Source organism: Gasterosteus aculeatus, chromosome 13, assembly GCF_964276395.1.
Source record: "Gasterosteus aculeatus chromosome 13, fGasAcu3.hap1.1, whole genome shotgun sequence".
Taxonomy (NCBI): Eukaryota; Metazoa; Chordata; class Actinopteri; order Perciformes; family Gasterosteidae; genus Gasterosteus; species Gasterosteus aculeatus.
Genome location: NC_135701.1, coordinates 15,171,341 through 15,186,166, shown reverse-complemented (window position 1 = coordinate 15,186,166; position 14,826 = coordinate 15,171,341). Strand labels below are relative to the sequence as shown.

At 44.1% G+C, this 14,826-nt stretch overlaps 1 protein-coding gene across 3 annotated transcripts in view; it reads left to right on the top strand.

Moving 5' to 3' along the window:
• Nucleotides 1-1,298: 1,298 nt before the first annotated feature.
• dtx1 (deltex 1, E3 ubiquitin ligase) overlaps nt 1,299-14,826 on the top strand; it is a 30,798-nt gene continuing 17,270 nt past the window's right edge. The window contains exons 1-2 of one of the 3 annotated variants that reach the window (XM_040195608.2): nt 1,299-1,390; nt 2,201-2,851. In XM_040195608.2, coding sequence (XP_040051542.2) covers nt 2,593-2,851 — 259 coding nt within the window. In that variant the 5' untranslated portion in view covers nt 1,299-1,390; nt 2,201-2,592. Of the gene's footprint in view, nt 1,801-2,199; nt 2,852-14,826 lie in introns of those variants that run through there. The other 2 variants (XM_040195603.2, XM_078086877.1) reach the window with 2 other exon arrangements.

Genomic DNA, 14,826 nt, shown 5'->3' with positions numbered 1-14,826 from the left:
AAGTAAAAATTGTAAATGTGTTACTTGAAGCCTGGAAATGTTTCTCCTCTGCCCGTCACTCTCCTTTCCTGCCAGGCCAGAGAAACCTTTGATTGACACTTGCAATGCCCTGTTAACTAGTAGAGCACTTCATAGATGGTGAACGATGTAATTACTGTGACATGACACAAAGTCACACTACAATTCATCCGGCTCCATTATGCATATTTGGAATTTGGTAACTTTTGAGTGCAGTGTATGTGTGCGCATGCATATACATGTGTGTCTGTGTTTAAGCACCACATGTATTGAGGCTGGTTAAGGAGCAACTCTTTTGTAATCCATAGTGCCAACTTAATTAGTAAAGTTATACACCAGCGGCTCTGTGAAAATATCTCACAGGAGTTTTCCCAAAGTGGCACACTAACTTTTTAAGAGTTTAGTGTTCTTAACACCAAACGGCCACCTGGTGGTGCTCTTCTTCCGATAATTGATGCCCTTGGTTGTGTTTGACGTGACATTACGTGTCATTTCATTGTAAATATACGAGGATGTTGTGGACTTCATGACACCGTCTTTAGGGAGAAGTTAGTAATGCAGATACATAAACTAGCATGTATATTGTATCACGTATAAACATGCGTATTATTATAGATAGGCCTATATGTTTTGCATTGATGCATAAAACCTGTTTAAACCTGATTAAACACAACATTCTTTTGAACAAAAACAGATACAGATCTAACAATAAAATATGTTCAGGCTTATTTTACTTATAAATGAATAATTAACAATTTAGGTAACTAACGACGCATCCAATCCCAAATGATCTTTCTGTCTGCTGAGCATTGCGAAAAGCATCCTGTTATGTCTAACAATTGCAGTGACATTATATTTGCCTGCAGGAACTGTCTTCGAGTAAAACATATTTATGTCAACTAACCACAATATAAACAATTCCAATTCAGACATTTGACCTCTCTTTTTATACTTTAGAAAGCATCAAACCAAATAATCTGCTTCTGCATATTAAAAATGTCATGCACATCATCCAGATGTAGGTTTTAGAGTTGTTTACAGTTTTTTATTATTTTCTAGCAAATACATTCGCGCTCTTATTTCAATAGTCAAACATGGCATCAGAATGTGAAAATAAAATATCTATCTCAATAACAAGTTGAAAGAATTAAAACATGAATTGGGTTACGACTGTGTTTTATATTTTCTTCTTTTTTAGTTTGTTTTAGTAAGCCGCCGCAAGCAGTAGCCCACCTCTTTATAATCCCCCCACAAAAACGTTCTCACTGAAATCACATATAAGGAGGGCCTTTATTTTGAAACCAGATACCGGAAATTGTATCATTACATTTCCATCTAACTGACTGAGGATTTCAGCGGAAAAACCATACAGGTGCTACTGGATATTCGTGCGTAATTTGCGTTCGCCATGCGATGCGTATTGCCTCCTTAAAGGCAGAAAGCGCGCGCGTACAGCGGGATGGTGCGCGCGCGGAAAGCCGTGCAAGTGGGACATGCATACACTTTAACCCCGCAGACCAACAAGCTGCTGTAGTCCGTAGCAGATCCACGGGCAAACGACGTCTCGCCTTTTCTGCAATAGCATCACTGGAGCTGTAGGAGGTGGGCTTCGAGGATACGAACAAACGCACAAATCCCTCGTTGCCAAGAGGCAGGTGCATCTTTACAGATTTTCACCTCGTCTTTCTGTTTCTCTTGCCACCTGATTTTCGACCGCAATCTGTGATATGCAGCCTCTACTTGACAGATGTGTGGTACCAGCGCCACATCTGCAGCCTACAGGTCTGTATATCGCCAGAATCAATTTGTGCGTGTCGTGCGTGCTACGAGCAACGTTCATGTGTGAGCCGTCAGATTAAATACCCCGACGCACCGTAGAAGCCTCAAAGACCATGTCGCTCCGCGTTTCCTGCCTCCGAACAGCTTTCTAGTGCGAAAATGTCCGAATTATCTTCAGCCTGCTGTTATTATGATATCATCTGACCGTTCATGTGCACCGCTCTGCCCCCTCTGCACAAATCTGATGACCATCACAATTATTTTGCCGCTGAAACCGCTCGTGCGTCTTTTGTCACTACAATTCAAGCCGTGAAAATCGAGATACGGGCCAGTAATGAATCAGTGATCTATTGTTGACACCAAGTCACAGCATTTGTGGTTGTGTTCCTGGTCTTTTGTTTAGAGTGTGTCTCCTCTCTACCTGCTGCTGATCTGCTGTGGTCTGCTCTGGAGCACTGAGGCTGCAAAACTCATCGTCGTCATCATCTTCATCTTCAACATCTGTCTGCCACTTCAAACACGACGAGACGAGAGGACTCTGGCGGATTTTGGGGCGATCAAAGAGCAGCAGCGGTGACAAAGCACCTGTAGAAGATGACTCCAGAAGCGCTGCTTGGCGTGAGAGCAGCACGAGATAATCGAAGAGTATCTTATTAATCGCCGATTCCAGCTTCTTCTCTTTCTGGTCTGGCCTCTGATGAAACCGTTTCCAGTTGGCCGGTGGACTGGCAGCGAGGCAGCGCTGTTGTAGCCCTGCACATAGCCAGCGGCTGAAGCGCAGACACCTGAAAGGAGATGGCTCGTCCAGGATCGGGGATGCTGTTGCCCGTCAACGGGCTGGGTTACCCCCCCCAGAACCTGGCCAGGGTGGTGGTCTGGGAGTGGATGAATGAACACGGGCGCTGGAGGCCCTACAGTGCAGCGGTTTGCCACCATATCGAGAACGTGCTGAAGGGGGACGCCCGGGGGACTGTCGTGCTCGGGCAGGTGGATGACCAGCTGTCTCCGTACGTCATCGACCTGCAGTCCATGCACCAGTTTCGACAGGACACAGGTAAGAGCCGTGGCCGTTTCCTGTCCATGCACACGGACGAGGTGGGCTGTCGGGACGATTACCCAGTGGTTCTAAGATCTGAAAGAGTTCATAAATAATTTGCGCTTGGCGGCCGCCAACACAGATAATCACACTGGGGACTGATTAAGACGGAGTCCGCCTTGATGTGCTCGCAACACAAATGTTGTGTGGCTTTCAGGGGGAGGAATGAATCCTGTATGCCCCGTCTGCTTTAGGACTCATTAAGATGAGACACAGGTTGAGCTTAGAGGTGTTGCAACAAAAACGGAGAATTATTCATTTTGCAGCTTCTGGAATGCCATGACCTTCCCTAAGGTCACCATGTTGGAGGGGCTGTGCATTGATTGGGCAAACAAGTGCTATAGGTCAGTGCACCGCCCCTCACTCTGAATAGAGAAGAAGAATACTCTTTCACTATACCTCAACTACCGAGGGGCTAATTGAAGCGTTTGTATGTGAAATTTGGGTTCAGCAGGACAGCACGGGACCAACATAGACGGGGGATGAACTACCTGGCCATATCATGCCACCAGTAATTTAACTTTTGCTTTGTTGATTGTTATGATGAATGCTGCCTTTTGTAAATCCTATTCTTCAGCAGCTATGGACGACTCTCCGCTCCCTGAAGTATTTTAGTTATGTGTTGTTTTTTTTCTCCATTCTTCATTAAGAAATAATGTTTAGAATGCTGAATATGCAGAGTCATACGTCATGTCAGTATGTCTTCATCATTGTCAGAGTTTCAGATGAGTGTAAAAGCTGCCTGGCTGGATTCTTGCATTTTGCGTTGGTGTTCCCCCCCGAGAAGTGACATCAGACAGAGCATGTGTCTGGGGTCGACTGGCTGCAGGATGAGCCACTGAGCCCCTTTGTCAGACATTACCACGGTGCTGGTGCTGGGCCTGACGTTTATCGGTCCTCATTGGGTCGTTCGCTCCCCCCCCCCCCTCAGCCGGGATAAACCTGTCACTGTATTGCCTGAAGGACAGCAACCCGGCAACCGCCTCCTTCTCCTCTCTGCCTCTGTAAAGACACTCGTATCCTGCCCCCTAACATGAGCAGATCCCTACCTGGCCACAGCCATCGACCCGAGCTCCCACGAGGCCTTGCTCCCAGGCTGTACAGATGTTGTCACACCAGCAGTTTGTTTTAGCGTGGATTGTGATACATCCGTTTTGCACCAGATGTTCGCTATCTCCCGGTCACCCACAGGCACTCGCTCCCTTGCAGGCTTACCGAGTGTCCCTGCGGGGAAGCCCATTTTGTCTCCGAGCCTGTGATCTCGTCCTCTGAGGCTTTTTTTGCTTTTTGGCAAGAGCTGGAAAGTGAGTCGAGTGTGCTTTGGTGTCCCTTGTGTATTTCTATATTCTTGTTTCTTTTACATCATTGAGTTTGCTGATTGGAGGGGGGGGGGGGGGGGGGGGTGCAGTCTGCCTGCTGTCCCTGCAGGCTGTGCGGGGGTGCTCTGCAACTCCTGTGTGGCTTAGGGAGGAGCTCCTGTGGGTGGAAAGCAGGCAGAGTCACTCCGACTAATGAGACGGCAGCTTTTGGTTTGTCGTCATGGTTCCCTCTAATCAGACCTTCATAACCTCAACGTACGCAGCACAGGCCATGTGGGAGGGCTCCTCTCTGTGAAGAGCGGCCCAAAACACATCTGCGTTTCATCAGTGTGGAGTCCATAATAAGACTACTGGCTAGAACACCAGTCCGCGGCAAAGTGGTGAAGCCCAGTGCTTTTATATATAAAGTATGACGGAGGGATTTCGAGGCTCGTAGTGTGGATAAATATCTGGCTGGAGGCAGAGAGAGAAGTGGCTGCCAGCCAAAGGCGATCGATCCGTTCTGCTCCCCAGGGGGGCGTTTGAACCTCTAAACACAGCCGTGGACTGATCCCCTTTCACTTCACCCACTCCCATAGCAAAACACTTGGGATTATGTGCCATCTCGATCACACACCGACACTTGTGGCCTGTACGATGGATTCCACACTGCAGAGCCGGCTTTTGCTGCCGAGATTTGATGCGTTTACCTCTTAAGATGGAGAGGTGACTAGAGACTAGCAAGTGTGCGTTCATAATTAAATCAGTTTTCAAACATAAAAAATGTAATATTGTTCTTAACATGAAGACGTCCTGTTGGTTATTACATGTCATTTAGCTGACACTTTTATCCAAAGCGACTTACAATGCATTTTTAACCCATGTTGTTTTACATTTTTCTCGGGGATCACAGCTGTCGGCCAACTGCGGCCAAGGGAAACACCTACAAGGCTTGAAATATATTATAATGATATTATTTTCTCATGATGCTTTAGTCATGTTTCTGCAAGTCACGTTGCGCAGTTAATAAACAACCCGCTGTAGACCAAAGTGCTTTACATTAAAAAGGAGACTCTTTAGAAGACTGACACCAGCTGAGGGTCATTTCATTGTTGTTTTTCTTTTATTTTATTATTAGTAGTTCTTTCTACTTCTACCTAATTCCTCTACCCAGTATGTTACTGTGTTGTGATTTTAATCACAGTTGTTGAGGGATTACAGCTTGTTTTATTGACCCTCAGCGTAGGTTTAAATCGTTTGTGTTTTTCGTCACGATGCTGGCCTGTTGAGAAAAGGGAAACACGTCTTTGCTCTCATTCTGTAGGCGATACAGGCTATGACATCTAGTGGCGCACCACAGAAGTTGACTTCTCGTTTCCTAGCAACGCCGGCCCACAGATGTCGGCCAACTGCCGCCAAGGGAAACACCCGCAAGGCTTGAAATATATTATAATGATATTATTTTCTTAGAATAATAGCTGCAGTATCATTATAGTTACTTTTATCTTTTTCTTAACTTGAATTCAACTCAAGATCCCAGAGACTGCGTTTAGGGTGCAAGTGCGCGTCTTATTCTGGCCCGTTTGTGCTTGTTGCTCGGTGTGCACGGTTTAGAGATGGCCCGTGTGTGACTGCAGAGATAAACCCTATCAGCGGCCGTTGGCTGCTGCGTTGCCGGAGTGGGGCTTTTGTCTGTTTTGCTTCCACAGGCGTGAGAACCTCCTCTCCCCCCGGCCCATTTCCCTCCACTAACAGCCGTCCCTGACTAATTACATTGGAAAACACCGGAAAACAAAGAAGAAATTGTCGTGTTCTCATGTCTGTTTTTGCCCGAAGCTGACAAACGACAGTAGCTGCGGTTTCCATGCCGCCTGGAAACTGCAGATTGTTCGATTGCGTTGAGTGCTCTTCTTGAATGTAGTTTAGCAGGTAGTAAATGTGTGGGGGGACGTTTTTTTGGTGGTCTGTGGGAGAAGGCTGTAGAAAAAGTATTCCCGCTACGTACGTGCTAAAGGTCGGGCGCTCTGCATCAGCTCTGACTGTGAAATCCACCCTGCGTCAGAGGAAAGCAGAATGAGTAAAGCGTGGAGGCCGAAGGCTCCCTAGAGCAGATCCGTTAAGACGTAACACGATTTGTGCAAACCACGCAGAACCAGGCGCTTTTATTTGTGTCTACAAGTGGTGCACGTGTACACGCAGCAGCAGCGCGGTGATGTTTGCTGATGTTTTGAGTTTTTCTTAGCTCTGTTCTTCTGGCTTAGACCAGGGATTCCCAAAGTGTGGTGCGGGCACCCTTTGGGGTGCGCAACCGGCCTCTGGGGGGTGCGCGAGAGGAAACATCAATCAAAAAAATCAATATGGGTTTTACACAAAATAGAGACATGACTTGCTACCCTTTCTGTAAGATTACAATTTTGAAATGTACAATTTAATAAATAAATGTTCAGCTCCTCCTTTTTCGTGCAGATTAGCTAACGTTAGCCTAGTTTGTGCAGGTAACGGATAACTTTTGGTTTGGCTGACTTGGCTGAAATCGGGGAAACTGTCAGGTGGACATCTTAGGCTAACAGTCGCGAGGGACAGAAGAGGGACAGAGAGCGAGGGAGGAATCCAAGAAGAATCCAAACGGAGAGTTAATACTCACGTCTCCTACTCGCTAAGATTACTGCTCGCTCGCAGCCTGCATGTGAACTCCGATGGACTCCTGCCTTTTTATCCATATCTGACACTATGCATGTGCCACTATTTGTTCTTAAGTGGTTTACTGTGTTTAAGTAATTTCAAACTCCGATGATCAGTTGCGATGTGTAACTTTGAATTTTGAATAACTTAGCCACCATGTACAGTTAATTGTAAATGGAATATGATGCAATCTGCCTCTGAGCCTGTGCATGTGTCTTCTTATTGCTCCTTTTAAGTGACATAAATGGAATTTATTGAAACGTTGTTTTAGTGTTTCAGGGTATTTATGCAGTTTTTTTTGTTTGTCCTGATTCGGAATTAATATGATACAATGTTGTAGTGTCCCATTTGTTCGTTCTGCAACATTTAACAGCGGACTAAATATTGTAAACAAACATCACCCGTTAGCAAAATATTCTGTTATTGGTCCAATTTGAATGCAGCTATAAATAGACTTTTTCTGTGTGGGGGTGCATGAACCCAGAAGGGCTGCGTGGCCTAAAGAGTTTGGGAACCGCTGGCTTAGACATTTAGAACTGCTGGTTGCAGTTGTACTCGACGTAAAGAGGCCGTTTGAACATTACCTTGTAAAAAGATATCAATCAATTGTCAAGACCCCATCTGAAGTCATGAGAACTACAGATAAACAGAAATGACATATAATAATTAAGTATTTTTTCTGCTATTGCTTTTTTGTAATTAGTCAGTGAAGGTCTTTGCAGGATCAAAACGCTGCTTAGCCTGCCGGTGCTACGGTGTTGCTGTACACACGGGTCCATTACAGACACCAAGCAGCTGGCTGGATGCCACTTGGATGTCGGCAGGAAAGTGACCGGAGCGGCGCTGTGGGGAGGGAGGTGGGGGGGGGGGGCAGTTAACAGAGGTGAGGAGGGAAGGGGAAGGGAGGGAGAGCTGGAGCGTTTTTCCTGATGGAAAGTGACAGTCAGGGTGGAAAGGGGGATAGTAACACTGAAAATACCCTCTGCTTTGCACATTCCCATGCACTTCCACTCTCACACGCACGCAGCTTATGTCTCCTTGCTGGAAAGCCGTAAAGTGAGCTCATTTTCAACTGGAAATTAATCTGTTTTTCAGTATTTCTCTATAGAATATAAGGGACACAGGCAGATTTCTTTCACATGCCACTGGAGTCCAATGCAATCGCTACGGTCGCAGCCAGCACAATAAATGTTACACTAGATTCTTTGTTCATACTGACACCAAATGTTGGAAAAGGCAACTCAAACAATGTCTTACCTGTATTGAGCTAAAACGTAAGTCGTGGCAAGAGGACACATTTTAAGAAATGTGCTTCTATTTACGACAAGTCAATTCTTTTTTGGATGGTTGACATTTAGTCTGTGAAAATATGGGCCAGTATTTATGAATGTATTTTCAAATAATCTTTGCAGCAATTATTAAATTATACTATTAAATATTTCCTCTTCATAGCAGGGTTTTATATTTTTGATGCTCTCCGTCCATGTCCTTGTAGCGTCAAAGTGATTGGCAGGCTGGCTGTGCAGCTGCCTTCAGCGTTGGTAGCAGAAGCCTCTCTTCACGTCTCCTTTTAACTTCTGATCCAGCGAGTCACTACTTTAAGTGCATATCGGACTCTCTTATCCGCTTCAAAGCTGCTCTCTGGGCTGCTTTCTTATCAGGCCGGTCAGGCAGGTCAGTCGGATCGCTGTCGCCTGCCGCAGCCGATCAGCCTCCGGGTGCATGAATAAATATGAGGCATCTTCCTTAAACTGGGTAAACGATCCTCTTATCTGCTGAAATGTTTAGGATGTCTAGGATCGTGGATGCTGTAACAAACGAGGTGACTTTGATCTACGCCTATGGTCAAAATGTACAGAAAGCATCGTTTTGACTCTGACCAGAGCGGCGCTTCAAACCACCAGCGGTTGCAAATCTCGGCTCTCGCTCGATGATTCTCTGTGAAACTTGACGGCACGAAACACACAGTGGTTAGTTCCAAAGGCCGACAGTGGAATCCAGTAGTGACCACATTTAACCCCGAAGACATTAAGCGACAACCTATAATTCTCAGACCACTACTGCAGCATAACCAACTTCTGTCCTTTCCCCTGACTATTTCCTCCCTCCCGCTGAGCTCCATGTCATACAGATAGCTTTTAGTGTGTGTGTGTGTGTGTGTGTGTGTGTGTGTCTTTTGGATTATGTGTCCTTATGAGTGCAACATAGATTGAAGTTGACCCTTGTTTGTTCTTGAGCAATTACGCTTTCCCAGAAAACCATTGATTTATTCACCCTACTTCCATATACATTATGTATGTATGTATACAGCCATAGGAGCCCTTGGCAGGATGAAATGATCCACTTGAACTGATTCTACACCCGAAACAACCTTTCATAATGATATAATATCAAAGTGACAAAAATAAGTGGTTTCCAAACCGTGAGGGAATGCACCATGTAGAAAGAAATATTCATATTTCGGCAGCTCTTTAAGGCCTGATGACGTCTGAACAGTGAATTTGTCACGTTGGTTCCTAAACTACATCTTTGACTCTCAAGGTCAATGTACCGCCAATACACCCCCGTAAAGCCCATCGGACTCATGTTCAGGCTTTAAGGCCGAGAAAAAGCTTTTAGCGACCCAACACCAACTTTCCAACGAGGACGCGACCCTGGTTTTATTCCAGCACCGGACATTTAACCTCGACAAGATTGTTTCAAGAACATCCTCCGCTCCTCTTAGTATTGAAATTTAGAAAAGTGAACACAAAAATAAATAAAGTTTTACACACATGTCCACTTTACTGCTGATCAAAGCTGACCAGAGTAGTCCGGCGTAGAGACCACTGACTGTAACGTAGCCAGACGTTTCCTCTGATAAGACCTGAGTGTCTGACAGCCCTGAGGTGGGTTACAAAGGCCTGTCTCAGCAAACTCATTTATGCTCTTCATCCCAATGAGCGGCTCCTCTGTCACATGTGATATTCTGAGCATTTTTCACTCCGGGTGCCTCCGAACAGCCTTGATGCTTCGATGTAATTTTATTTATTATTAAAAAGTACCCAGAAAAACCAATGCAAATTTCTCTTTCTCATTGACTTTTATTGCCAGTATATATAATAACAATATTTATATTGCCTCATTCAAAAAACACTACAAATTACTTAATTACTATGATCTAAAACACAACATTTGTATAAAAATGATAAATCCACAACATGTTAAACAGTTGATCAGAGTCAGAAATGTATGATGTCGTACTGCAGAATAAAAGATGAGGTAATCATGCAGAGACTTCTCCCTCGGTCTACAATCTGACCTTATGCTTCCACTGCTAAATTCCGTTATTTTTCAGTGTCGGCGTGTTGGAGACGCACCTCATTGAGTCCCGTGGATTCACGACGCAGTTATGTAGCCGCTGGCGTCGCATCGCACGTGTTGCAGAGGTCATTTTTTGAGGAAGCCCATGAGCTATTCTTCAAAGTCTCTTCGGAAGTGGTGCGGCCATCAATCAGCTTTCCACTGAGCAGGCAAAACGGTTTTACCGATGTACAGTCTGTCGTGTCTGGTGGCTGACATGAGATATTGTGTTGCCACAGATGAATACCACACCATGTTGGTGTGTGTGTGTGTGTGTGTCACTTTCTCTTGTATTAAAAGGACGCAGGAGTGATGCTGTCTGCGGTTCAAGGTCAGCTGTGCAGCTATCGGCAAACATCAGAATATTAATATTGACATTACATTAATGTTGTCATACAATATAATTGTATCAATATTTTATGCATTCCGTTGTTGATACATCTCAACGTATTGCAAACGTACACATGATTCGCAATCCCTCTTAACATACCAGTCGTTAGTTTCCTTATCTAGCTTACAGCAGACTAAACAACACCATGCTGCAAAAACACAACTAAATGGGAAAAGATTATTTTCACAAAAAATCCAGTTCATAAAGATGTGTTTGAAGAAGTGATTTAAAAGAGATTACTACTTCTAGAGCCTTATCTCCTGAGGAAGGTCCTTCCACAGCCGAGGGGCCCTGATGGCGAGAGCACAGTCACCTATAGTCACTTATGTGGGAAAGAATCTTTTCGAGTCTGGGTAAGAGAGAATTGGTTTAATACTTGAGATTGCTCTAATTAAAAGAAAACAACTTTTGCAATTTGTGGTTTAAAGATAATAATAATTAAACTGCTAACTTTCTGGCTCTAGACTTGAAATATTTATTCCTTCATGTCGCTTTTATCCACTGAATTACTATGATGCATAATCACAGGATGGACATAAAATAATTGGTTCACGCAACATTAATCAAGTAGTACCCATCATTTACATACTTGCATGCATCAATTATTTATACTTTTTATATTAAACATATTATCTAAAAATGTTTCAATATTCAATATTTTTGATATACTGTAAATTGTTTATTTGTTGGCTGTTAAGGGCATTGCATTTTTCTTTAAAGATATTATGCAGTACTATTTGGCAGCGCTATGCTCAGATTGGACTGATGCCAGAATAAGAAATCTCTCCAGCACCCTGGCGTACGAGGGCATCAGGTGGCAGCTGTCGGGGATCGGAGGAAATGCTGCGATCAAATGAAAAGCCTATGAAGTGCATCACGTCTAATAAAGCAGGCAAGAAACCCCCGAAAAATTGCAAACGTAATACCTTAGAAATAGATGTTGAAATTCAGTTCTCCATGTGTGGAGGAACTCTGCTAACAAGGAGCCTGTTTCACTGTTACCCGGATACGGCTCCTTAACAGTGCTGATCTGTGTCAGGCCGCAGGTCTATGCTAGAGTGAGTGAGTGTGTGTGTTTGTGTGTAACGACGTGCCTGGAGCTGTTCCTCCCTCTCCATTGCCCTGGTGACGACGCGCATGGTGCTGACACGCTAATGAGGTTCCTGCTGGACGCGATGAGGTTGAAGTGGGTGTGAAGTGGAACTCACGTGGCCAAACTCACCTCTTCAGGCGGGGACCACTTTTGGCTCTCTCGCACACTGTTGGCGTGGGCCGATTTTACACACACACACACACACACACACACACACACACACACAAAGTGAGTCAGGGAGCCTCCTCGGCAGATCTGAAGCTCCTCAGCTGAGGACATCCTTGCTGTGAGAACGTTGTCTCACAGCAAGAGTCTGTTGCTTCGCTGGCTGGTGGACAGGACAATAACTCCACTCTTAAAAGATATATATATATTTTTCCATCCACCCCTTTTTTTTGTCTGTTACCCCAGTAACCGCAAACTCGCACACTGTACACTGGCCAGCTCCCCGAGCCGGGCTGTGGGCGGGTTGAAGGGGCCGAGGATGAGGACTGTTGCAGTGGAAGTTAAGCAGCCTTGTTCCCACCACTTTGCTGGCAGCAAAATGGTATTACAGGGGCCGGTTTTACTGCAGTGTTCACTTTTTTTTTTAAGCTGAGGCAGAACGAAGACATCCTCTTTTTTTATTGGTGTTTGTCAGAAAACCTCCAATCATCACATGCTTTCTTCTGTATCTACTTCCTCCGTGCCTACTCACATGATATTTCTTATTATTATTCTCCGTCCTCTGGGTTGCCGGCCCCTTCTTCTTCCTCATCCCTGTCTATTCCCTCAGTCTTCATTCCTCTCTCCCTTCCGCTCATCTCCCCTTCCTTCCAATCCCCTTTTCTCTTTCTTTCCTCCCTTGTGTATCCTCATCACCAGTGTCTCCCCCTGCCTCCCAACCAGGGGCAGCTCCCCCCGCTTTTGTTCATCCATCACTTCTGCAGACAAAGAGGACGAGGACGCTTCAGGAAATCCAAGTGGCTTTTCACTAGTGTAGCGCCTTATAAACAACCGCGATCTGGGGAAAATGAAAAGTGTCGTCTCAGTATAGAAATGAAGCTTTAATGTGTGATTTTGTGAGCGAGGAGCTGTGATATTGTAACGTATAATGCTGTTAACCCAGCTAAATGCTTCAGACTGTCATCATCATTATCACGGCCTCTGATCTCCCGATGAGCAGGTAATGTTCTTACACATCTCTCAGACTTTAACGTACACGTATGACGACGCCTTTTGAGCGGAAGAGTTTTTACATTTAAAGCCTGTGATGCAAGTGTTGTCATACTCTCAGGCTGTAGCGTCAGATCTTTCCTGTTGTGCATTTTTAACCTCTGCAGTCTTTTGTCTCTTCATTGGCTGTGTTGCTTGTGAAGGCCTTTTAGGAGATGAAAGTCCTTTTTTCAAGCTGCTCTCTGGGGTGTATGTGAAAACATCAAACGAGCTTCAATTATTTTATTCCACCCGTAGTGTAGAATTTATTAGCATATTTATTGCGTGTTTCCTATTCATTTGTAACACATTATTAGGTCTGTATTGTATTGTATTATAATTCATGGTCTTTGCCTTTGCTGAAGCGTTGCTGCTTTGTAGGTCTTTTGTTTGAACACAAGTTAAATATCTATGAAATGAAATGAAGTGTTTCCACTGACTAAAAAATGTGAAACCTCTCCAGCAAATAGTGTGTTGACAGATGTGGACTTAAAGGAGGCTGTGTTCATTGTATCTTGAAGCTGGGGACGAGATAGCTTTCTAAAACAGAAACATGTTTCCTAATAAGACATGATGAACAGTGAAAAGCGTCCAGCATTACTGCAGATCAGAGGGCTTTGTTGATGTCTTGTTCAATAGATCTGTAAGAAATAATTCTAATCTGTCATCAAGTATGAGTAACAGAATCATTCGAATATGCTTAAGGGCTTGACATTATTCAAACAATTGCAATAGTTATGGCTAACTATTTTATCTCCCATCGTGACAATTGGGACGTAAAAGGTAGAGACACGATGTTTGCATTTAGTAATTTACCAAGAACATGCGCCTACAAGTGTTAGAACGGCCGGCAGGCAGCAAAAGTAAAGCCAAACGATTGTGAAGGCAGTTTATTCACAAAAGGCTGAATGAGTCTACAGCTTTGCCACCGACTGCGAGGCTCTACTTGGTTTGAGCTAAAGGCTTATGTCAGCATGCTACCTTACTCACAGTGCTCGTGTTTAACTGGTGGAACGTTTCCCAAAAATATACAAGAAATCGCTGCTTTGACACATAGGCACATTTTTAGGACGCACTGTAATTGGTAAGACCACCCTCCGATTATGTAAAACTCTTTCTTCGTACCATTATTCCTTTTTTGATGTATTTTTACTCATTGTACTTCACCTCTGTTGTTGCAGGAGCAATGCTTCCCCCAATTAATTACTTACCCCAACGGGCATTTAGTCTGTTTTTAGGTAATGTAACAGTATGAGTAGGATGAGACCAATGCTTTGGTATCCTGTACCTTGTTCAAAGGACAAAAAGCCACCGAAAGGCTCTGTGGCTGAAAGTCAGAGCGGAATTGTTCCTGTCTCTGCTGTTATACATCTCTCGTGAATCTTTGCCGATTAGTTAGCCTTGAAAGCTACTGGAGATTTAAAACGAAACCGTTCTTTCCATTGCAGCCGTCCTGCAAACTGACCTGATGACAGCTATTTAAAGTGTCAAAAATGCAAAATAATTTGCGCAACTAGAATGTGTTTGGAGTAGTGAAGAACTGATTTTAGTCATGCATGGGACACTTATTAGAGATATATTTGGTAAAAAAAACAGCAGAGCTTGAGATATCCTTACGTTTATTATTGCATTTTCTATAATGCCTCCAAATAGCATCGTCCTATTTTACTCTCCAAGCCCAAGTGAAAAAAATAACCCCGATGACACAATTAGGGTTAGACATCATACATCTGTGTTCATTCACTCAATAGTATTCTCTGTAAACTGAATTTGAAATAGAATCCACAGTGCCCCTTTCATCATTTTTATCAACGGCAGTTTTGACTGTTAAATAATAATTCCAAGCTTGTGAGCTGTGCGAGTTTGTTGCTCTTTATTGTATTTGTAGCGTTTTTAAATTGAATAGTTTTTGAGTTTTGATTTGGACAAGCAC